The 25,875-nt window shown below is 43.5% G+C and overlaps 1 protein-coding gene across 1 annotated transcript in view; it reads left to right on the top strand.

The window, feature by feature from the left end:
- The window catches only part of LOC126299367 (uncharacterized), an 87,683-nt gene that overhangs the window by 28,357 nt on the left and 33,451 nt on the right, over nucleotides 1-25,875 (top strand). Inside the window, exon 2 of the mRNA XM_049991230.1 lies at nucleotides 22,104-22,200. Coding sequence (XP_049847187.1) covers nucleotides 22,110-22,200 — 91 coding nt within the window. The 5' untranslated portion in view covers nucleotides 22,104-22,109. The remainder of the gene's footprint in view (nucleotides 1-22,103; nucleotides 22,201-25,875) is intronic.

The raw sequence follows: 25,875 nt of genomic DNA, 5'->3' as shown, positions 1-25,875 counted from the left end.
GTAAAATAAATTTCACATACTACGATTTGTCAGGTTATTGCACTTATAAAATCTAATGAGAGACGTAAATTTCAGATAAAAGACGTGGAATAACTGAGGTTAGGTTCTTACGTTTCATCCAAATCGATACAATGCTCTGATAAAACCTTGGGCTCGTATTCGATACGATGGCCATTCAAAAACTAATCCGACCATCTAGAGCAGGCGTCTCCAAACGTTTTAGTCCGCTGGCCACATTGACTCCTCCACGAAGTCATAAGGGCCAAGATCTACCTAGTGGGATTAAAGCACCTTAGCACTCCGTGATCACCGTAATTTAAGGCTAAAGGAAAGATGAAATCGCAAAAATCTGAGGTTGTGGGAATAAGTGACACTGAAACGAACTACGATTTTTATTTAATTACATAATTTTGATTGGTGGACGTGCCTGACCGAAATTCTGGCGTATTTTATTCTGGCGAATTTCACCAACAAAAAAGTATGTCACTGCACATTCTTCACGAAAGCGTCCTGCAAGTTAACGAAATCTCAGAATCATTGTTAGCAACACTATTATTGTAAGACGTAACAGAGGTCGAGTATGTCGACGCATTGTTATTTCAAGCGGCGCAACAATAAGTTTAGTTATGTAGTCTTGTAGCGAGCAGCAGAGCCAGAGCATATGTTTGATAGTTCTGTTGTGTGATTGTGTCTATGTACCGAGTGTCTCACGAGTTTTTTTAGTGTTTTATGCGCTGTACTAGTAGGTCAGACGACGAAGTGTGGGACAATTCAAAGTTTGAATTCGAAGAGACAAGGAAAATCTGAAAATCGGAGAATGGTCTGTCTGTTTATTGTGGATAGCCACAAGTTTAACCATGACCTTCCGCTTTGTAAAGATAGAGCTCCGACAATGTAGCGGTGTATTGGTCGTGATAGACCTCGAAACGCAATTGTTGTCAGCATAGGTACCACCTCGAATATTAGGCTGGCCGGATACCGGGGATGTCTGGCCAGCTAACGCGTGCCGGTTTACCGGCCCTCGCGGGCCGGTTTCGGCCCGCGGGCCGCAGTTTGGAGACCCCTGATCTAGAGTTCAGTATCCCTTGATTTCCCTAAATACCTAAAGGTGAATGCCGAGACAGTTCATTTAAAAGTGCTCAGTCGATTAAATTCTAGAAATTTTTCCAGTCTGAATTTCTGCTGCGTCCCCATTGACCTCTTGGACGTTAAACACTAATCTTCTTTTTCGAATCAAAGGCATTAGAGGTAGAACAATAAGTCAGGTAGACAATACTGGGATGGTAATCAGCCATGGACTTGAAGGAGTCATCCCATCATTTGCCTGAAGACACTGTGGGAAACATGGGAAATTTAAATGAGCATAGTAATAGGGCAACACTGCCTTCAGCACACATTGCCAGTTGCCTACTTCAGGGGCAAGAATACATTCAGGGGTAAACTTGTTGTTCTGTCTTGGTTGCCACATTCTTAACCTATTGTTCTGCTAAGAGGATTATGATTCCCTGGAGATAATCTATCCTTTTGATTGACAGGTCATTAACCTATTGCTTGGTTTAAGTGGTTTTCCAAGAAACCTCCAACCCTCATCCTCCCCCTCCTCCTCCCCCTCCTCCTCCACCTTCCCTTGCTACACCCCTATTCCTCTGGAAATTCCCATCGCCTATACAAGCACACTTTTGATATCAATTTGACTGACTAATTTATTAAATCGATTAATTACTTAACTACTCCTCCTCTGGGACCCCTCTCCCACCTGGAAATTGGCAGGAAAAAGAAGTTAATAAATAATTAATTTCCGGTCACATCAAAAAAAGTTTTGCATCACCCCAGTTCCCAGAACTCCTGAAGATAGACGTTGACTGTGGATATTGTATCACAGACACAGTCCCTTTGACTGTTCAGAGGTGTCATTAAACCCACCAAAAGATGTAAACAACCATGCATGAGCAGCGCCTATTAGATGGAGGGGTCCGACAGCCGATCAGTTCCAGTCATTCCACCAGGAAGGAGGTACACGGCTCGTGTTGTTTGTAGTTCAACCATGCCTAGATGGTCAATACCGCGGTTCGATCTCGTCCTTATTGTTACTTTGTGCCGGGAAGGGCTCTCAACAAGGGAAGTGTCCAGGCGTCTCGGAGTGACGCAAAGCAATGTTTCGCGGGACATGGAGGTGATACAGAGAGACAGGAAGTGTAACATGCCTCGCTCAGGCCGCCCAAGGGCTACTACTGCAGTGGATGACTGCTACCTACGGATTATGGCTCGGAAGAAACCTGACATCAACGCCACCATGTTGAATAATGCTGTTCGTGCAGTCACAGGACGTCGTGTTACGAATCAAACAGTGCACAATAGGCTGCATGATGTGCACCTTCACTCCCGATGTCCATGGCGATGTCCATCTTTGCAACCACGACACCATGCGACACGGTACGGAAGGGGCCAAGAACATGCAAAATGGATCGCTCAGGACTGGCATCACGTTCTCTTCACCGATGAGTGTCGCATATGCCTTTAACCAGACAATCGTCGGAGACGTGTTTGGAGGCAACCCGGTCAGGCTGAACTGCTTAGACACTCTGATACTGGCGAGGCATTCGTCTTCATGGACTACAATTCGCGCCCCCATCGTGCACATCTTGTGAATGACTTCCTTCAGGATAACGACATCGCTCAACTACAGTGGTCAGCGTGTTCTCCAGACATGAACCCTATCAAACATGCCTAGTATAGATTGAAAAGGGCTATTTATGGATGACGTGACCTACCAACCACTCTGAGGGATCTATGCCGAATCGCCATTAAGGAGTGGGACAATCTGGACCAACAGTACCTTGATGAACTTGTGGGTAGTATGCCATGACGAGTACAGGCATGCATCAATGCATCTGGACCACCACCTCTGACGGTCTCGAGATATGGTGGTACAAAGTGTAATGTGTGGCTTTCATGAGCAATAAAAAGGATGGAAATGATGTTTATGTTGATCTCTATTCCAATTTTCTGTACAGGTTGCGGAACTCTCGGAACCGAGGTTATGCAACACTTTTTTGATGTGAGTATATACTAAAATCAGATGTGACATAAGATGTCTCAGGACCGTAGATGTTCCCACACCAACAAGGTCGAATGAAGCATTAACGCTCTTCATCGGTGTTCCAGCGTACCAGTATAGTAGAGTTTAGAATGCTAACCGAGATATACCCTGAACAGCTAGTGTCCTACCTGAAAGTTACGAAACGAAAAATATACTGCCTAAAAACTCAACTAGTGGCTTTTCGCTACTGTCTCTTGGTCTTAAGCCTCACGAGTACCACCCACAAGACCACAGCACGTTTATGGAGGAAGGCAAACGGCACGACAGACTCCGTCAAATTTCTGGGGTGCTACCAGATAAAACAGAATCGCGCCGACTATCGAAAAAACACTCTCAAGGCCCTAAGAACAGAAGGAAGAACGAGAAAATCTTTGAAGAAGAAGCCGAAACGGAACGATGTACTGTGCCAAGAGACAGGAGGCATATATTGTGAAAGTGATGAGTACAACTCACTGCCGGCATCGTGAAAAACAGTCTCAAATGGCGGAACATCATCACAGAACTGCTCCTATAACAAACGTACAGCTTCGGTCATCCACGCTTCAGATGCTCTCACTCGCCTAAAGTAACACACACATGCATTCGTATGCATACAGAAGATCAGTATTCAAAGGAGGACTAGAATCCAAAATATGATAGTGATGGAAGACTACCTGAAAAGTAAAAGAAACTAGAAACTCATTGAGTATGAATAACATTGGAACAGACACAACTAAACAAAATATTATAGTAGCGACCTCTTCTAAGGTTTTAACATTTCTCTCGACGCTTGGGTAAAAGCCAGGATTAAACCCAAATTTCATACCAGAGGTATAACAAACAGATAAACCAACTAGAATAGAGACACTAAAAAGAAGAATTCCAGTTATAAGGAAAATTTAAGAATCCGAGCCAATGACAGATACATGGGGCCACCTTACAATAACAATTAGTTTACATTGCAAAAAACATTAGGATCTCTATATGCCTACCTTCTCCTCACAGGAGAGAGAATGAAACGTAAAAATAAACCACTAGAAATGAGTTTCTCATGCTGTGGCAAAAAAAACGACCAGGAAAATGATGCGGCGCAAGTGAAAAATCTTGACACTCTAGGGAGCATGTTATCAGTGTAGTATCTCTAAACAGTAGCATCTTCAATATCGTGTTGAACTGAAATTTTGTAGTCAACTTGCAGTCGTTCAGTCCTTTGAGAATTTAGAAAATGGTGTAAAAACGTACTCGCTCCTTCTTTTTATACGGGAAGCACTTAGAGCGATATTTATATATTTTTCTCCCGAGGCCCCATTATGCAGTATACTCGTCTGCTGATATTTCCTCATTTTCGTTGATGGTGGAAATGGGCTCCCCATTTCTTCATCTTCGACAGACAACACTGGTGATTTCAGTTATAACAGAACTGAATGAATCGTACCAGGCCCGGTAGCGAGGAGAATCCACCCGCCGGCCGCCGCACGCTGATGCAGTAACGAATGATTTCATCGTCACCAGCGTCCACAGCCGACCGCGGAGATAGCCGCAAATCTGCAAAAAAACGATCAGTGTAACTAGTATTTTTTCAAAAGACGAAGCTTCAGCAATTATAGTTTAATTGCTCCATAATGAACAAGAATCACTGTAGTAACGTTTGTTGTCTCTAGATCTTAAAATGAAGAACAAACCACAGTTTAGCACTTTATTTTCTGTGGACACTTCTGGAACATTCTCTTATTTTCAGCTAGCTTATTGTTTAAGTCATGATCACTGCTGTATTACAATTGTGTAGAAGTTTTGTTTTTAACCATGGGTACGTAAGGGTCTATAAAATAACACTAAATGCACCGCTAGAGTCGGCTGGAACATTCAGAATGCAGTTAATACGAAACGACGTAATGACACCATAACAGCGAATTGTTACAGGCTGTCTCAGACCCACACCAACGGGTAATTTGTACCTACTTGCTGGAATTGCCCCATCCAAGATCAGAAGGCAGGTGGCAGCAGACGCTGAGAGAACAAAGAAAGAAACAGATTCTCGACAACCACTAAATGAGCACGTCACTCAGGCTCGGAGGCTTAAGTCTAGAAATAGCTTTATTGCAAGAACCAAGATCCTTCACGGTTCACAGGAAGATAATAGAGTCCGTAAATGGGAGAATGAACAAACTGCACTGCAGATAATACCAAAAGAGCAAATGGCACCTGGAAACAAACTTCCTTATATAGTGTGGAGAACACTAAATAGGCTGAGGGTTGGTGTACCCAGATGCAAAACTAATCTGTGCAAGTGGGGACTGCTGACTAACGATGACGACGTTCTTTGCGGATGCGGAGAGGTACAAGACGAGGCACATCTGCTCATGTGCCGACTACTGCCGGAGCCCTGCAGTTTTAGTGACCTGCTACAAGCCAATGACAAAGCCGTAGCGATGGCTAACTATTGGAAAAATAAAATTTGATCTGGACACGGAAAAGTAAAGTAAAGTAAGCTGAAGATAAACGGAAGCCCTAAACTCACCATAGCGGAATGAATGACAAGGAAGTAAATGAATAGTAAGAAAGAGGCCGACTGCTACATTTCTTTCTGATTTCTTACTGACCTTCTTTAGACGTATCCCTCGATCCTTGTGATCCGCGACAGAACTAAAAATGAGTTATCAGGTGCATTAGGGATCTCACACGGTGAAATTTACTAAGAACATTACAAATTGTGTCGCACTGGCTCAGACGTACTCTCAGTTTCAGACAACACTTCGCACTTCTGGCCGGATGTTACCTAATACAAATATTAGCCAGTCTCTTTTCTATTCCATTCGCGTATGGAGTTAAGAAGAAATGAGTCTGTACTTCTCTATATGCACTCTAATGTCTCTCTCATTAATCGCACGCGCAGTGTACGATGGAGGCTGCAGAATAGTTTACAACCAAACTCAAACCGTTTCTACGAATTGACTCCAAAAAGTAACCTACATATTATTGAATAACCTACATATTATTGAATGCTGCACTGCACACCAAAGTGACACAGATACATGACACTATTTTTCAACGTAGCCACCAAGTCCTCGTAAAGAACAGTCGTTCAGTTCGAGAACCGCCGTGTGAACGTCCTTATCGTCGGGAAATCTGACGCTAGAGTTTATCAGTTCCTCAACTGCCTGGACATCGTCGTCTGTGGTCGAAGTCAATGGCCTTCTTCCGCGATCAGCACCATCTACCTCTATGTGATCGTGGTAAAATCTGCATCTACATCTGCATCGATACTCCGCAAACCGCCGGCCGCAGTGGCCGAGCGGGTCTAGGAGCTTCAGTCCGGAACCGCGTGACTGCTACGGTTGCAGGTTCGAATCCTGCCTCGGGCATGGATGCGTGTAATGTCCTTAGGTTAGTTAGGTTTAAGTAGTTCTAAGTTCTATAGGACTGATGGCCTCAGATGTTAAGTACCATAGTGCTCAGAGCCATTTGAACCATATGAACCCCGCAAGCCACCGTACGGTGCGTGACGGAGGTTACCCTGTACCTATACTAGTTATTTCTAGTCATTTCCTTTCCTGTTCCACTCACAAATAGATCGAAGGAAAAACGACTATCTACACTCCTGGAAATTGAAATAAGAACACCGTGAATTCATTGTCCCAGGAAGGGGAAACTTTATTGACACATTCCTGGGGTCAGATACATCACACGATCACACTGACAGAACCACAGGCACATAGACACAGTCAACAGAGCATGCACAATGTCGGGACTAGTACAGTGTATATCCACCTTTCGCAGCAATGCAGGCTGCTATTCTCCCATGGAGACGATCGTAGAGATGCTGGATGTAGTCCTGTGGAACGGCTTGCCATGCCATTTCCACCTGGCGCCTCAGTTGGACCAGCGTTCGTGCTGGACGTGCAGACCGCGTGAGACGACGCTTCATCCAGTCCCAAACATGCTCAATGGGGGACAGATCCGGAGATCATGCTGGCCAGGGTAGTTGACTTACACCTTCTAGAGCACGTTGGGTGGCACGGGATACATGCGGACGTGCATTCTCCTGTTGGAACAGCAAGTTCCCTTGCCGGTCTAGGAATGGTAGAACGATGGGTTCGATGACGGTTTGGATGTACCGTGCACTATTCAGTGTCCCCTCGACGATCACCAGAGGTGTACGGCCAGTGTAGGAGATCGCTCCCCACACCATGATGCCGGGTGTTGGCCTGTGTGCCTCGGTCGTATGCAGTCCTGATTGTGGCGCTCACCTGCACGGCACCAAACACGCATACGACCATCATTGGCACCAAGCCAGAAGCGACTCTCATCCCTGAAGACGACACGTCTCCATTCGTCCCTCCATTCACGCCTGTAGAGACACCACTGGAGGCGGGCTGCACGATGTTGGGGCGTGAGCGGAAGACGGCCTAACGGTGTGCGGGACCGTAGCCCAGCTTCATGGAGACGGTTGCGAATGGTCCTCGCCGATACCCCAGGAGCAACAGTGTCCCTAATTTGCTGGGAAGTGGCGGTGCGGTCCCCTACGGCACTGCGTAGGATCCTACGGTCTTGGCGTGCATCCGTGCGTCGCTGCGGTCCGGTCCCAGGTCGACGGGCACGTGCACCTTCCGCCGACCACTGGCGACAACATCGATGTACTGTGGAGACCTCACGCCCACGTGTTGAGCAATTCGGCGGTACGTCCACCCGGCCTCCCGCATGCCCACTATACGCCCTCGCTCAAAGTCCGTCAACTGCACATACGGTTCACGTCCACACTGTCGCGGCATGCTACCAGTGTTAAAGACTGCGATGGAGCTCCGTATGCCACGGCAAACTGGCTGACACTGACGGCGGCGGTGCACAAATGCTGCACTGCTAGCGCCATTCGACGGCCAACACCGCGGTTCCTGGTGTGTCCGCTGTGCCGTACGTGTGATCATTGCTTGTACAGCCCTCTCGCAGTGTCCGGAGCAAGTATGATGGGTCTGACACACCGGTGTCAATGTGTTCTTTTTTCCATTTCCAGGAGTGTATATGCCTCCATACGAGTGCTAATTTCTCGTACCTTATCTTCGTGGTCCTTACGCGCAATGTGTGTTGGCTGCAGTAGAATCTTTCGGTAGTCAGTTTCAAATGCAGGTTCTTTAAATTTTTTTCAATAGAGTTACTCGAAAAAAAAAATCGTCGCCTTCCCTCCAGGGATTCCCATTGGCGTTCCTGAAGCATCTCCGTAACACTTACATGTTGTTCGAACCAACCGGTAAAAAATCTAGCAGCGCGTCTTTCTTCCTTCAATTCGACCTGGTGCGGGTCCCAAACACTTGAGCAGCACTGAAGAATAGGTCGCACCAGCGTCCTATATGCAGTCTCCTTTACAGGTGAACCACTCTATCCTACATTTCTCCCACCAAACCGAAGTCGACCTTTCGCCTTCCCTACCACAATCCTCACATGCTCGTTCCATATGATATCGCTTTGCAACGTTACGCCCAGATATTTAAACGACTTGACTGTTTCAAGCAGAGCGCAAGTAATTCTGTATCCGAACATTACAGGTTTGCTCGTCCCACTCATCCGCATTAACTTACATACACTACTGGCCATTAAAATTGCTACACCACGAAGATGATGTGCTACAGACGCGAAATTTAACCGACAGGAAGAAGATGCTGTGGTATGCAAATGATTAGCTTTTCAGAGCATTCACACAAGGTTGGCACCGGTGGCGACACCTAGAACGTGCTGACATGAGGAAAGTTTCCAACCGATTTCTCATACACAAATAGCAGTTGACCGGCTTTGCCTGGTGAAACGTTGTTGTGATGCCTCGTGTGAGGAGGAGAAAAGCGTACCATCACGTTTCCGACTTTGATAAAAGTCGGATTGTAGCCTATCGCGATTGCGGTTTATCGTATTGCAACATTGCTGCTCTCTTTGGTCGAGATCCAATGACTGTTAGCAGAATATGGAATCGGTGGGTTCAGGAGGATCATACGGAACGCCGTGCTGGATCCCAACGGTCCCGTATCACTAGCAGTCGAGTTGACAGGCGTCTTTTCCGCATGGCTGTAACGGATCGTGCAGATGCGTCTAGATCCCCGAGTCAACAAATGGGGACGTTTGCAAGACAACAACAATCTACACGAACAGTTCGACGATGTTTGCAGCAGCATGGACCATATGAACCATGGCTGCGGTTTCCCTTGACGCTGCATCACAGACAGGAGCGCGTGCGATGGTGTACTCAGCGACAAACCTGGGTGCACGAATGGCAAAACGTCATTTTTTCGGATGAATCCGGGTTCTGTTTACAGCATCATGATGGTCACATCCGTGTTTGGCGACATCGCGGTGAACGCACATAGGATGCGTGTATTCGTCATCGCCATACTGGCGTATCACCCGGCGTGGTGGTATGAGGTGCCATTGGTTACGTGTTTCGGTCACCTCTTGTTCACTTTGGCGACACCTTGAACAGTGGACCTTACATTTCAGATGTGTTACGACCCGTAGCTCTACCCTTCATTCGATCCCTGCGAAACCCTACATTTAGCAGGATAATGCACGACCGCATGTTGCGGGTCCTGTACGGGCCGTTTTTGGATACAGAAAATGTACGACTGCCAGCACATTCTCCAGATCTCTCACCAACTGAAAACGTCTGGTCAATGGGGATCGAGCTACTGGCTCGTCACAATACGCCAGTCACTACTCTTGATGAACTGTGGTATCGTGTTGAAGCTGCATGGGCAGCTGTACCTGTACAAGCCATCCAAGCTCTGTTTGACTCAGTGCCCAGGCGTATCAAGAATGGTTCAAATGGCTCTGAGCACTATGGGACTCAACTGCTGTGGTCATTAGTCCCCTAGAACTTAGAACTACTTAAACCTAACTAACCTAAGGACATCACACACATCCATGCCCGAGGCAGGATTCGAACCTGCGACCGTAGCAGTCGTACGGTTCCGGACTGCGCGCCTAGAACCGCGAGACCACCGCGGCAGGCCCAGGCGTGGTGGTGGTGGTGGTTAGTGTTTAACGTCCCGTCGACAACGAGGTCATTAGAGATGGAGCGCAAGCTCGGGATAGGGAAGGATTGGGAAGGAAATCGGCGGTGCCCTTTCAAAGGAACCATCCCAGCATTTGCCTGAAACGATTTAGGGAAATCATGGAAAACCTAAATCAGGATGGCCGGAGACGGGATTGAACCGTCGTCCTCCCGAATGCGAGTCCAGTGTGCTAACCACTGCGCCACCTCGCTCGGTGCCGGCCCAGGCGTATCAAGTAGTAGTAGTAGAGGGGTTTGGGCGCACGACAGCAAGGTCTTCAGCGCCCGTTCAGTAACTTAGTGAGACGGGTGTCAAGAAAAATCCCAGAACAGGAATATAAAACGGAACAGAAAACATGGGTAATAATCGTCGAAAAACATCTGCTCACCCACACCAAAGCGTGGGATGAAGCAGAGCGTCAGCAGTAAAACATGGAAAACACAGGAAGAAAATGATAGAAGAAGCTAAAACAATGTAGTAGATGGAAGTGGCTGGCTGACCGCAAGGAAAAAGGGGAGGAGTGAGCGACTCTGCAATACACTAAAACCTCCAGCCTAAAATTTTAGGCCAGAGTCCAGACACATCACAAAACTTAAAAACCCTAGACACACACGTCTCATCATTAGCTAAAACAGAAGGCAGATCCCCAGCAACTTGTGCTTCTGCCCGTGCATCACGGTCCAGGCGTATCAAGGCCGTTATTACGGCCAGAGGTGGTTGTTCTGGGTACTGATTTCTCAGGATCTATGCACTCAAATTGCGTGGAAATGTAATCACATGTCAGTTCTAGTATAATATATTTGTCCAATGAATACCCGTGTCTCACCTGCATTTATTCTTGGTGTAGCAATTTCAATGGCCAGTAGTGTATATCCACATTATGGCTACCTGCCATTCATCGCACCAACTGGAAATTTTGTCTAAGTCGCCTTGTATCTTCCTACAGTCACACCACTTCAGTACCTTACCGTACACCAAGGCATCATCTGCAAACAACTGCAGACTGCTGCCCACTCTGTCCGCCAAATCGTTTATGTACATAGAGAACAAGAGTGGTCCTATCACACTTCCCTGGGGCACTGCTGACGATACCCTTGTCTCTGATGAACGCCCGCCGTCGACGTCAACAAACTGGGTTCTATTATTTAAGAAGCCTTCGAGCCACTCAGATATCTGCGAACTTATTCCATATGCTCGTACCTTCGTTAACAGCCTACAATGGAGCGCCGTGTCAAATGCTTTCCGGAAATTTAGAAATATCGGATCTGCCTGTTGCCCTTCATCCATAGTTTGCAGTATATAAAGTGAAAATTGATTGGCATCATTTCACCACGGAACGACTAGACATTGCATTTGGTCCATATACCGCCAGAATTTCACAGTGAATCTGTGTGCAGTTTAGACGTGTTGCCTAGAAGAAGCATTCTGTCCTGTGGACCTTAACTTTGCAGTGCATATGCACTTGACGCACCATTTCACTTCCACCCTGTAATGCACCTGTTATCCGTTCCGCGGCGAACAGCTGTGTCTGCGGCAAATCCAAAACATGTACTCTCTTCTGACAGTGCGCCGTTCTTGTTGCACAGTGATCTCAGAGTCGAACGACATGCTATGTAACTTGCTTTGTGGAGGTCCCTTGTATATATTCACTAACTAGGGCTACAAGTCAACGAACTCGACTGTTTCCCATAATTCCCACCTCAATTCTTTGAGCATCTAGCGCACTTTCATGTAGACTACTTTAAATGTTTAGACACTGAAACACTGAAGCCGTGCTCTATACTAGTTCGCACTAGAGGCTTGATAAGCTTTCCTTTATAAAAGCATCGCATTTTCCTTCAAACTTCCGATCATTCACCTTACCTACTACAGTGATCATTCCATTTCATATCATTTCTTACCTTTACCGCTAGGTATTTAAACACTACAACAGATTCATAAAGTTTCCTGTTAATTCTGCAACCTGGCATTACCGAGTTCTTTCTCTTGTTGATACACATAGTCTTAACATTTATCTCCAAAAAATGTTCAAATGTGTCTCAGATCGTATGGGAATTAACTGCTGAGTTCATCAGTCCCTAAGCTTACACACTACTGAACCTAAATTATCCTAAGGACAAACACACACACCCATGCCCGAGGTAGGTCTCGAACCTCCGCCGGCACCAGCCGCACAGTCCATGACTGCAGCGCCTTAGACCGCTTTTTTTTTTAATTTTGTTCTATATCGCTCGTTGAATTTGTTCGGGGCGGACGTTCGATGACACCCGTTCAGGTTCTTTGTTGATCCGTTCACTCAGTTTTTTTTATTACAGAAGGTAGCTAACCCTCTGACCGAGCACGCTGAGCTACCGTGCCGGCATTCGTTCGGCTAATCCCACGCGGCACATTTATCTCCAATTAAGGAAATGTGCCATCTGGTAGACCGAATGTAGACATTGTGTTTCTGAGTTTTCTTACAATCACCCAGCGACTTTATCTTAAAGTAGACAGACGGCGGTGCTGTTCCCATTCGACAAATCGTTTATGTATATTGAAAACATCAGAGGTCTTATTATGCTTCCTTAAGGTACACCTGATGTTCCTTTCGTTTCTTTTGAACATTCTCTGTCCAAAGTGACGTCCTGGATTATATCATTCGGAAGCTTTTCTAGTAACTCAAATATTTGTGCTGGCCGCTGTGGTCAAGTGGTTCTAGGCGCTTCAGTCCGGAACTACGTGGCTGCTACGGTAGCAGGTTCGAATCTTGCCTCGGGCATGGATGTGTGTGATGTCCTTAGGTTAGTTAGGTTTAAATAGTTCTAAGACTAGGGGACTGATGACCTCAGATGTTAAGTCTCATAGTGCTTAAAACAAATGAAATGATACTTCGTATGATAGTTTGTTCGTTTCTTGTCAGCAGTGTTGTACAGTATAGAACGTCTTTAGGAAATGGTAACGGGGAAAAGTGTATATCCGTGATTGGTCGTTCAGGGTTACGACCAGCATGCATCTTGAAACATTATACAGTACCGTCACTGACTATCTCAATTGCTATGAATTGCAGAAACGTCTAACAACAACGAAATGCCAAAGAAGTTGAAATCCTTTGTTCACAACAATACGCTTCTATATCCCAGACAGACCACACGCAACGATGTGGTATAGAGAATGTTCAAATCATTTCTGAACCAAACAGAAAATGTTCGTATTTTGACCTGTTCATTTGTCAGACTTATCGTCCACTGAACGTGTATTGTATAAAGTCATCCGGCAACTAACAGCCCATCAGTTTCCCCCAGAACTCGTATCTCTGTCTATAAGTCAAACACTTAAATTCTTTATTACATCAGTTGCAATCGTACATAGTATTATCTACATCAATTCCGTCTTCAGGCGGCCTTTTTTCAGCTATGTACACAGCTAAATATCATAACCAAGAATTAAGTGGTACACTCTTATTTAAAGACATATTAAACTGCTTTTGTGTCAAAACAGGCGGTTAAAAAACACAGGATAACATGAAAATGACTCCAGAGCCTTAACGAAGTTTTCTAAAGGACCAAATTAGCGTAACAACATCCGCGCCCCTTCCTCCGACCGTCAGCCCTGCTGGCAACTTACCTCTTGCAGATACTTCCCAAGCGACGCACGAGATTTTGATGAGAATCACACAGGTGTAGGCGGAGAAGAGTATGGAGAGCATGTCTGATGAGTGGGGACGGGTGCGGATTGACTGAGCTTTTAACGGGCGGCCCCAGCGCCTAACTGTGTCGCGGACAGTTACTCGTTAGCGTCTGCTCGTCCAGGACATTGCTAACCCACTGCACTCACACACGTTCCGATGCCTGCGCCAGTTTCCGCCATACTCAAAGCGTCCGAGTGCTCTCGTTCTGACACTGCCACTCGTGTAGTACTGCAACAATGTGACACGTCTTTATGCCCTCGCTCGCTCTCCCACGCCTTTAGAGGCTTTTCTGCATATTCAAAGTTTGCGATCGTACTAGCTGATGAACTGATCGCTTTCTTAGCACGCTTTATAAGCAAAGTTGTGTCACTAGTGTTTATTTTCAACTTTTTGTCCGTTTGTCGAAGCACTAACTTTTTTATTTAACTAAACAAGTACATTAGATTCAGATAATACGATGGGCAGAACTACACATCCTTTCCTATGAAACAAAACGCTTTACATACAGGTATTTAACATTAAGTTGTGATGTTTATAAAATGAAGACCTCGGCTATAACAGAAGGGACAAATTGGTTGATTTTAGAAATTGCGCGGTAAAGTTTCAATAAAAAAAATGGTTCAAATGGCTCTGAGCACTGTGGGACTTAACATCTGAGGTCATCAGTCCCCTAGAACTTAGAACTAGTTAAACCTAACTAATGGCTGTGAGCACTATCGGACTTAACATCTTAGGTCATCAGTCCCCTAGAACTTAGAACCACTTAAACCTAACTAACTTAAGGACATGACACACATCCATGCCCGAGGCAGGATTCGAACCTGGGACCGTAGCAGTCACGCGGTTCCGGACTGGAGGGCCTAGAACCGCACGGCAACCGCAGCTGGCAAACCTAACTAACCTAACGACATCACACACATCCATGCCCGAGGCAGGATTCGAACCTCCGACCGTAGCGGTCGGGCGGTTCCAGACTGAAGCGCCTAGAACCGCTCGGCCACAGCGGCGGGCCCTACATGTGGTAGTGCAAAATGTGTTTGCTGCAGCGAGTTGTTATGTGATGATTTCTGGACTTTCTAGGGAACACTGATTACAACTGGGAGCAAGTCTTGATCTACAATTGGCGGCTATGTAGGTCCTGTATCTGCAACATGACAATAAACTACAGCAAAGGTTGAATGGCTTTACCGTCTTTTGTCTAGAAACACGTTTTGATTCAGTTGCTCCGCCATGTGTCCACTACTAACGGGAGGCTGTACATCAAAATCATACCTGCCTGTTCACGAAATGGATATCAGGCCATGGCTAACAGAGCTCTTCTCACATAGTTCAGTAGTATAGCACTCGCCAAATTTTCCAGACAGAGTAGCAAGAAATGTGCACAAACGCAAATTATCTCCAGGGCATGAGCAGATTGACCTGTATTTATATCACTCACATGTTGTCAGTCTACAAAGGAGACTACTTACAAAACACTTTTGCGTCCCATCTTAGGATATTGCTCAGGTCTAAACAGGACTAAAAGGGACTATCGAATGCATACAAAGATGGGCAACACGAGTGGTCACAGAATGTATGAATTATGGGAGAGCGTCACAGAAATTCTCGAAGACCTGTATTGGAAGATGCCTGAAGATAGACGGCAATTATCTCGCTAAACCTTGCTTACAAAGTTTCAAGAACCAGTATTAAATGAAGAATTTAGAAATGTATTTCATACCCTACGTGGCGCTCGCGTAGGTGCCGCCAAGACAGGCTGGTTCAAATGGCTCTGAGCACTATGCGACTTAACTTCTGAGGTCATCAGTCGCCTATAACCAAGAACTAATTAAACCTAACTAACCTAAGGACATCACACACATCCATGCCCGAGGCAGGATTCGAAACTGCGGCAGTAGCAGCAGCACGGTTCCAGACTGTAGCGCCTAGAACCGCACGGCCACTCCGGCCGGCACCAAGACAGGATTAAACTACACTACTGGCCATTAAAATTGCTGCATCACATAGATGACGTGATACAGACGCAAAATTTAACCGACAGGAAGAAGATGCTGTGCTGTGCAAATGATTAGCTTTTCAGGGCATTCTCACTAGGTTGGCGCCGGTGGCGCCACCTAGAACGTGCTGACATGAGGAAAGTTTCCAACCGATTTCTCATACACAAACAGCAGTTGACCAGCGTTGCCTGGTGAAACGTTGTTGTGATGACTTGTGTAAGGAGGAGAAATGCGTACCATCACGTTTCTGACTTTGATAAAGGTCGGATTGTAGCATATAGCGATTGCGGTTTATCGTATCGCGGCATTGCTGCTCTCTTTGGTCGAGATCCAATGACTATTAGCAGAATATGGAATCGGTGGGTTCAGGAGGGTAATACGGAATGCCGTGCTGGATCCCAACGGCCCCGTATCACTAGCAGTCGAGATGACAGGCATCTTACCCACATGGCTGTAACGAATCTTGCTGTCACGTCTCGATCTCTGAGTCAACAGATGGGGACGTTTGCAAGACAACAACCATCTGCACAAACAGTTCGACGACATTTGAATCTAGGTTCTGTTTACAGCATCATGATGGTCGCATCGGTGTTTGGCGACATCGTGGTGAACGCACATTGCTGTCGTGGCCAGCACATTCTCCAGGTCTCTCACCAATTGAAAACGTCTGGTCAATGGTGGCCGAGCAACTGGCTCGTCGCAATACGCCAGTCACTACTCTTGATGAACTGTGGTATCGTGTTGCAGCTACATGGGCAGCTGTACCTGTACACGGCATCCAAGCTCTGTTTGACTCAATGCCCAGGCGTATCAAGGCCGTTATTACGGCCAGAGGTGGTTGTTCTGGGTACTGATTTCTCAGGACCTATGCACCCAAACTGCGTGAAAATATAATCAAATGTCAGTTCTAGTATAATATACTTGTCCAATGAATACCCGTTTATCATCTGCATTTCTTCTTGGTGCAGCAATTTGAATGGCCAATAGTGTAATTGCAGCACTCACAGAGCCATTTAACCCCCCTAGTACCACTAGGGTCAATATGACCCCGTAAGCACATTGGAAATACACTGCCGGAAAAAATCACAAAAAATGTCTTGTCTAGGTAACATATTTAAATGATTAACTTTGCAAGCTCTCTGGTTTAATGGGAGATAAGCCTTCGCAAATGTGAAATGTTCGTACATTAATAACTGATGTAACAGAGAGAGAATGTTGTATACAGGCGTGCAAACGTACATGCATTGTGTTGTAAGTTTGTGGTATGGAGTTCCACGTCTGTTACACTTGATAAGTCAATACAGCGCTGTGTGTGGATGATGCTGGAGCTGTCATCCGATGTGTCCCCTATGTGCTCGATTGGAGACAGGTCTTGTGATCGAGCAGGCCATGGCAACATGTCGACACTCTGTAGAGCATGCTGGGTTACAACAGCGGTACGTGGGCGAATGTAATCCTGTTGGAAAACACCACCTGGAATGCTATTCATGAATGGAAGCACAACAGATCGAAACAGCAGACTGACGTGCAAAATTTTAATCAGGGTGCGTGGGATAACCACGAGAGTGCTCCTGCTGTCATACGAAATCGCACCCCAAACCAAAACTCCAGGTGTAGGTCCAGTGTGTCTAGCCTGCAGGCAGGCTGGTTGCAGCCCCTCATCTGGCCTCCTAACACGCTGCCTTCACTGGCACCGAAATAGAACCAGCTTTCATCAGAAAGCACAACAAATCTCCGCCCTGCCCTCCAATCAGCTTTCGCTTGACACCATTGAAGTCACCAATTGCGGTGGGTTGGGGTGAGTAAAATGCACACTACAGGGCGCCTGGCTCGGAGCTGTGCTTAGAGTAATCATTTTGTAACGGTTCGTTGTGTCACTGTGGTGCCAACTGTTGCTCAAATTGCTGCTGCAGATGCAGTGCGATGCGCCAGAGCCATACGCCGAGCACAATGGTTTTCCCTGTCGATAGTGCCACATGGCGCTCCGGAGCCTGGTCTTCTCGAGGCCGTACATTCTCATGACCACCACTGACAGCAGTCATGTACAGTCTACATCTACATTAATACTCCGCAAGCCACCCAACGGTGTGTGGCGGAGGGCACTTTATGAGCCACTGTCATTACCTCCCTTTCCTGTTCCAGTCGCGTATGGTTCACGGGAAGAACGACTGCCGGAAAGCCTCCGTGCGCGTTCGAATCTATCTAATTTTACATTCGTGACCTCCTCGGGAGGTATAAGTAGGGGAAGCAATATATTAGATACCTCATCCAGAAACGTACCCTCTCGAAACCTGGACAGCAAGCTACACCGCGATGCAGAGCGCCTCTCTTGCAGAGTCTGCCACTTGAGTTTGCCAAACATCTCCGTAACGCTAGCACGCTTACCAAATAACCCTGTGACGAAATTGGCCTCTCTTCTTTGTATCTTCTCTATCTACTCTGTCAACACGACCTGGTACGGATCCCACACTGATGAGCAATACTCAAGTATAGGTCGAACAAGTGTTTTGTAAGCCACCTCCTTTGTTGATGGACTACATTTTCTAAGGACTCTCCCAATGAAACTCAACCTGGCACCCGGCTATTCATTATTAAACCTACTCCTGCATTACCCCTATTTGATTTTGTGTTTATAACCCTGTAGTCACCTGACCAAAAGTCTTGTTCCTCCTGCCACCGAACTTCACTAATTCCCACTATATCCAACTTAAACCTATCCATATCCCTTTTTAAATTTTCTAACCTACCTTCCCGATTAAGGGATCTGACATTCCATGCTCTGATCCATAGAACACCAGTTTTCTTTCTCCTGATAACGACATCCTCTTGAGTAGTCCCCGCCGGGAGATTTGAATGGGGGACTATTTTACCTCCGGAATATTTTACCCAAGTTGATGCCATCATCATTTAATCATACAGTAAAGCTGCGTGCCCTCGGGAAAAATTATGGCCGTTGTTTCCCATCGCTTTCAGCCGTTCACAGTACCAGCACAGCAAGGCCGTTTTGGTTATTGTTACAAGGCCAGATCAGTCAGTCATCCAGACTGTTGCCCTTGCAGCTACTGAAAAGGCTGCTGCCCCCTTCAGGAACCACACGTTTGGCTGGCCTCTCAACAGATACCCCTCTGTTGTTGTTGCACCTACGGTACGGCTATCTGTATCGCTGAGGCATGCAAGCCTCCCCACCAATGACAAGGTCCATGGTTCATGGGGGGAGGATACGTGGTTTATCATCAACAAATACACATTAGTGGTGTTATAATGTGTTGAGTCAGAAATGAGTATAAGTAAACACTGCAGCCTAATATAACAACCCAATAGCTTCTTTTTTGTCTTTTCTAAATTTCTTTTTTTATTTTTATTTATATATTTATTTTTAGGAGAATAGCTGCACTCGAAGTTATGTAAGTTCTGAAGACTGTAGTATGATCATAGTCAGATAGCTGATGTTACACTTATAACTTATAAAAAGGAATACATTTTACAGAATTAAGAACAAGAAATATATCAAATCTTAACAAGAGGCATTGAGGGATTTTGGTCTTATCTGGCTTCAGTATCCTTATCTTGAATAGGATTCGTAACTTTCTTCATATCTCTTACATGTTTTAGCTCCTTTGTGAGTTTGTTTTTCATCATGCTTATAGTGTATTACTGCAACAATAGAACCCTTCTTCTTGCACACAGGGCATTGTGTTCCTCATGTGCTCTGAGAAAGCTGCAATAAGATTACTACTATGTGAACAGCATTAAAAATTGGAAACAATTGATGCAGACATGCTACTATGTGAACAGAAATTATTAGCATTCAACCTTAGAAACAGTTGATGCAGACAGTATTTGGCACCACCTAGGATCTAGTTATAATTTTTCAGTGTGTGAGTTTACTGGATATAAATTATTCTCTTTCTGCTTGCCACATCTGATTAAATTAAAACTCATGCTTGTGGCAATAAATCCAGTCATATTTACCAAGAAAAACTATCACCGAGGGCTCAGGTCTTTGTTATAATTTGACGTTGCAAGAATACCATGAATGTTTTGTGAGACACTTCATACCCATATTACTAGGGACAGAGAGACAGTCGCTCAAGGTTACTGTGTGCTGTGTGAATGCGATTGCCCAAGTGTTGACTGCCACTGTTTAATTGCAGACCAAATCCATGGCCTGTTGAAGAACTACATATGTATTGACTATGTGTAATAATTAGCTACATTTAGTATGTGATAGTCAAAGTATTATCATCAAGAGAGCTGTCAGTATGTGATAATTCATTGTATGAAATTAAAGTAGAGATTTTATGTCCATACAGTAGAATTTAATTAATGTTAGTTTTTATACCTCATGTAATATGTGAGCATTTACAATACAATATATTAATATTGTTTATTTGTTTGTGGAGTAAATATTTAAAAAGTCATATTACCAAATTAAAAGAGCAGTAGATGAATCTTTACAGGTCAAGTAGGTACAAACTATACTCTCTCTCTGTAGAATCAGCATGTTATTTTTGTTCTCCCTTGATTCATTACATTTATATTTACAGGGTACTCAAATGTCTAGATTTTCATTATGAACTGTTGTGAAAAGATCTTGACATACTGTGTAGTACACGGCTACAATGGTGTCCAAAATTAAATCAACGAATTGATATTTTACAAGATTGTGTTCATTTTGCCACAGAATAGTATAAATAGGTGATAGTAAAGTAAGCTGACTGGAGTGGCCATGTGGTTCTGGGTGCTACAGTCTGGAGCCGAGCGACCGCTATGGTCGCAGGCTCGAATCCTGCCTCAGGCATGGATGTGTGTGATGTCCTTAGGTTATTTAGGTTTAATTAGTTCTAAGTTCTAGCCGACTGATGACCTCAGAAGTTAAGTTGCATAGAGCTCAGAGCCACAGTAAAGTAGAAAAAATGTGAAGACTTCAGAATGTAAACAACTGCAAATGCATAATGGTACACGAAAATGTTCTTTGTTTTTTCCAACCTAATGATTTGCACACACATTCTGACAACTAATTAATGTACTCAGCATGGGGTGTGACCATCTCTGGCAGCAATATAGACCTGACAATGACAGGGCATGCTGTGAATGATATCATTAATCTCATGTTGAGGCAATAATGCCCATTCTTCCTGGAGAGCTGCTTGCAAGTCTTGGAGAGTTGTTGGTGGATGCTGACATGATGCAACCTGTCTCCCTAATGCACTCCAGACTAGCTCTACAGGATTCAAATTGGGAGAGTCAGCAGGCCACACTATGCAAGCAAGAAAACATCAGCTGCTCTTTCTCTACGAGGTCGATCATTATCGTCATCAATACCAGCTCGCAACAACTGCACATGAGGTCCCAAGATCTGATCATGATACCTGACAGTAGTTAAACCTTGCTGATCCACCCATACAATTTTATGAAGAGCTGTTCATGAGTTCAACATAATCTCTGCCCACAACTTTAGGGATCCTCCTCAATATTGGTCTCTTTCCATTATGTTTTGGTCATGAAATTGTGTTCCATGTTCCCTCCAGATGTGAATGCATTGAGAATCACTCTCCAGACCAAGTTTGCACTCATCTGGGAAAAGAACATTGGCCACTGTTTGAACGCCCAGGTAGCATATTGCCAGCTCCACTCTAGATGTTCCCTTCTGTGAAGAAGTATCAGAAGTACACATACAGTAGGTCTCCAACAATAAAGGCCACTATGCCTAAGCCTTCTGTATGCCATTTGCCTCTATACAACATGTACAGTGGATTCTGTGAGGTCAGATGCCAGGTGCCATGCAGTACTAAGGTGGTACTGATGTGCCATTACATTCAAATAACAGTCCTCTCTTTCTGATATCACAAATGGTCTTTGGGGTACTGTTTTGGTCTCTGTACATTGTTGCCACATCCAAGAAACAACAGAACAATCCACATTAAGCTATCAGGCCTTAACTGTTTGCGACTGTCCTGCTTCCATTCTTCTTATGGCCCTCCATCGCAGAGAGTCTGTAGGCATGTTCTCTGTGCCATACTGCACAATCAGTAACTGTATAGACCGTGATGATGTAAGACTATCCGGTAAACACTACCCATTCAATAGGTGCCCTGACGTCATCGCTGACATGGTAGTCCATTGACTGGAATGCTATTTTCCATTCAGATTACGATTGTACCGACATCTGTTGACAGTTCGTATAAATATATAGTGAATTATACACAAGACAGGGAAATAGTGGTTTTATTCTTTAATTCTGGACACCAGTGTGTATTTGTGGCAAGAATAACAGACTACAATTCATTTTACAAGATACTTGTCTTACAGAAACCTATAAATTGCAGGAGCTGATGGATTCACAAGTGGCTACTGTATCAACTGATGACTCTCAAGCAGCCAATACAGGGGACAGAGACTTGAAGAATTTCCCCCTCGGAAATGGTAGGAAATCCTACTGCCAATTTTCATATATTTTATTATATTTTCAAATGAAACCTTCTTTCCGCATGTTAAGCCACATTTCCAGTTTTACTCCAGTAATATTACAAAACAAATACAATGTGAAATGTTACATGTGGTTTATTCATCTTGTAACTCACTATTTTAAAATCACTTGCTTATGTTTATAGGAGACGTGTCAAAATATACAGTAAGAAAGATTTTTTTAAGAAAAATACCAAATTTTACATTATTTTATCTACATTTCTGAGATACAGCTACGCAAATGTGTACACACTATAGTTTCCAACAATGGAAAAACCAGGATGGAATGTAACAATATTATGAAAAGGATAGTTGCTACTCACCATATAGTGAAGATGCTGAGTAGCAGATGGACACAACAAAAAGACTGTCACAAAATCTGCCAGAGGCTGTGGTCATGTGTGTGTGATGTGTGAGTTCTGTTGGCTAAAAGCTTATTTTGTGACAGTCTTTTTGTCATGCCTATCTGCGACTCAGTATCTCCGCTGTATGGTGAGTAGCAACTATCCTTTTCCTAACATTGTTACATACCATAGATTCCAGTGTACACACACACACACACACACACACACACACACACACACACACACACACACACACACACATGCACACACACACACAAATAAAAAATAATATATACTACCCTGTTCAGCATGTGAAACTGCCCTCGACAATTTCATCAACAGGATAATAAAACATTTTTCTGCCAGAAGAGTGAAGAGCAATCTTTTAAGTGAACCAAATTCCATATTACATACATTGCAGCCTTTTATTTTATTGTAAATTTTCAACGCCATATATTCTGATGTTTGTGCATTCAGTTTTAAACAGTTTTAGTTAGAGACAATCATTAGTTTTACTCCTGGTATACAATCTTTTTTTACAAATAACTTATTACATAATGTAATGCCACACTGTTCACTCGTATCTCACTATCAGTCACTGCACACACTATACACACATTGTTTCATAATACTTCATTCGCTACACACACGAACACACACATGCACACACACACTGGTGATCTCTGGGCCATTTTCTGTACCACAAATTCCCATTTGCTACCCTGAAAAACTGAGTCAGCATCCCTCTATAATGAGTGAGATGTTGGGCTCAGAAAGAGGAAGAGGTGTTACTATTGCGCAATGAATAGCTTGGGAGTAAGTTTTTCTAGCAAAGGAAAAAAAAAAAGAAGGAAAAAACATAGTTTGAGGATGTTATGTGGAATGCTGGATGTTTTATAATCATTATTATTATTTATTTGTATAACATTTTTTTACCAAACCCCTACTCAGTTTTATCTAAGTAATCCTTCAGTGTATAAAATGTATTGCATAACAGGTGCTTTATAGCTGCCTTTTTAAATAAGTATATTTTTGCAATTTCTTTTATCTCTTTTGGTAATTTATTATACAGTTTTATTCCTTGGTAGATAATACTGTTTTAAGTTTTATGTTTATTTTTTCTGGGCAAATGTAACTTGAGTGTAGCTTTTGTTCCATGGTCAAGGACAGCATTGTTTGTGCAGTAATTACCAATGTTATTTTTTATGCGTACAACTGACTGGTAAATGTATTCACACAGTGTTTTTAACAGATCTTTGCAGTGAGCATGACTACCATTTTTGGTTATGATTCTTATGGCTCTTTACTGGAGTTTGAAAATTGTGTTCATATTTTGTGCATTTGTTCCCCAAAAAGGAATGCCATAGCTAAGAGTTGAGTTTACATATGAATACTATGTAACTAAAAGACACTGCACATTACAGACTGATGATAGGATTCTAATGGCATAACATGCTGATGACATTTTGTTTGCAAGTACCTTTGTGTGCTCACACCACTTCAACTGAGAATCAATATTAATTCCTACAAATTTTGCATTTGTTACACAGTCTATAGAGGTGCCATCTACATTTAATTTAACATTGTAATTTTCCCTCTTCAAACTGAAATTCATGTCATTAGTTTTCTTTATGTTCAATGTCACTTTATTGCTTATTGACCAATCGTAAACTTCCTTGAGAGCTTCATATGCTTTCTCTGCAAGGAATTCTCTTGCTTTCTCAGTGACTATAATATTGCTGTCATCAGTGAAGAGAATTTTTTTCACCATAAGGATCACTACTGGGAAAGTCATTGATGTATATTAGGAATAGTATTGGTCCTAATATGCTACCTTGCGGTATGGCTATATTAAAGTATTTTGGTTCTGATAAGTATTTTACTAAATGTTTAGATCTATTTGAATTTTGTGTTATCTCTACTCTTTGTACCCTATCTGCTAGGTATGATTGAAACCAGTCATTAGCTACCTCCCTTATTCCTAATGCTTCTAATTTATTTAATAGAATCTTGTGGTCAACTGTATCAAATGCCTTACGAAGATCCAAAAATATGCCTGTGACATGCTCATCTTAGTCGAGACCAACAAGTACTACCTTTGTGAATTCTACTATGGCTGACTGTATTTTTGCCACTTCAGAAACCAAACTGTTATTCATTTAAAAGATTGTATTTATTCAGGTAATTCATTAATATGTTTTTCATAATTGCTTCTCTCATTTTTGAGAATGGTTACAGCAGGAAAATGGGCTGGTAATTTTCTATGTCTTCTGCATTACCTTTCTTAAGCAAAGGTACAACTCTTGCCTGTTTTAATTGCTCAGGAAATGTCCCTGATATGAAGGATTCATTTATTATACTTGTTAAGAGGCCTTGTGTAATCTCTATGCATTGTTTCAGTACACACATTGGTATTTCATCTAAGCCTACTGACTTTTTATTTTTTAGTTTTTTAACAGTTTTATTGACTTCATTCTCTGTGGTTAGAAGTAACATCATTGTATTTAGTGCAACATTTTTTGCAGGTGTTATATTAGTTGTTTTGGGGAATTTTTGCTGTAACTTCTCTGCAGTACTTGAAAAATGCTCATTTAAATAGTTTGCTAAGTGTTGTGGGTCATTTATTACCTTATCCCCCTTCCTTAGCAGTGTGTTATTCTGAGTTTGTTTGTCTCACCCTGTTTCATTTTTTATAACATACCAGACTGATTTGCTTTTATTCTCTGCATTGTATATTATTTTGTCATTAAATGACTTTGTTTCAGCAATCAGCTCCTTCCTATGGATCTTTTTGTATCTATGATAGAAATTTAAGAATACTGGATCATTTTTCATGGAACTGAGGTACTTAAGTGTTTGGGAGGACTTCTTAATACCTGCTGTTATCCATCTGTTTTTGTGAGATGTTGGTACAGACATGCATACTTTTGTAAATGCCTTTTCAAAGTTCAATTTAAATAATGTGGAGAATTTAGAGAATCTCATATTCACATTGGTTTCCTTATACACTTGATCCCAGCTTTGTTTTGCTAGTTCCATTGAAAAATCTTTTATTTTGATTTCTGATGGATGTCATTTGTAGGCTTGTAGTTTAGGGAATGATTTGATGCCTGATTTTACTGTTGTTATTTGACAGAGATGGTCTGATAGTCTGAGATCTTTTACAGCTATGTCACATTTTTCATTGTGCATATTTGTGGTCACATGATAAATTACTGATGCAATCATTTTAGTAATCCTTGTTGCACTATTGACCAACAGGGACATGACAAAAATTTGAAGGATATTT

The sequence above is a fragment of the Schistocerca gregaria genome, chromosome X (genome assembly GCF_023897955.1).
Source record: "Schistocerca gregaria isolate iqSchGreg1 chromosome X, iqSchGreg1.2, whole genome shotgun sequence".
Classification (NCBI taxonomy): Eukaryota; Metazoa; Arthropoda; class Insecta; order Orthoptera; family Acrididae; genus Schistocerca; species Schistocerca gregaria.
This window is presented reverse-complemented; position numbering and strand designations above follow the sequence as displayed.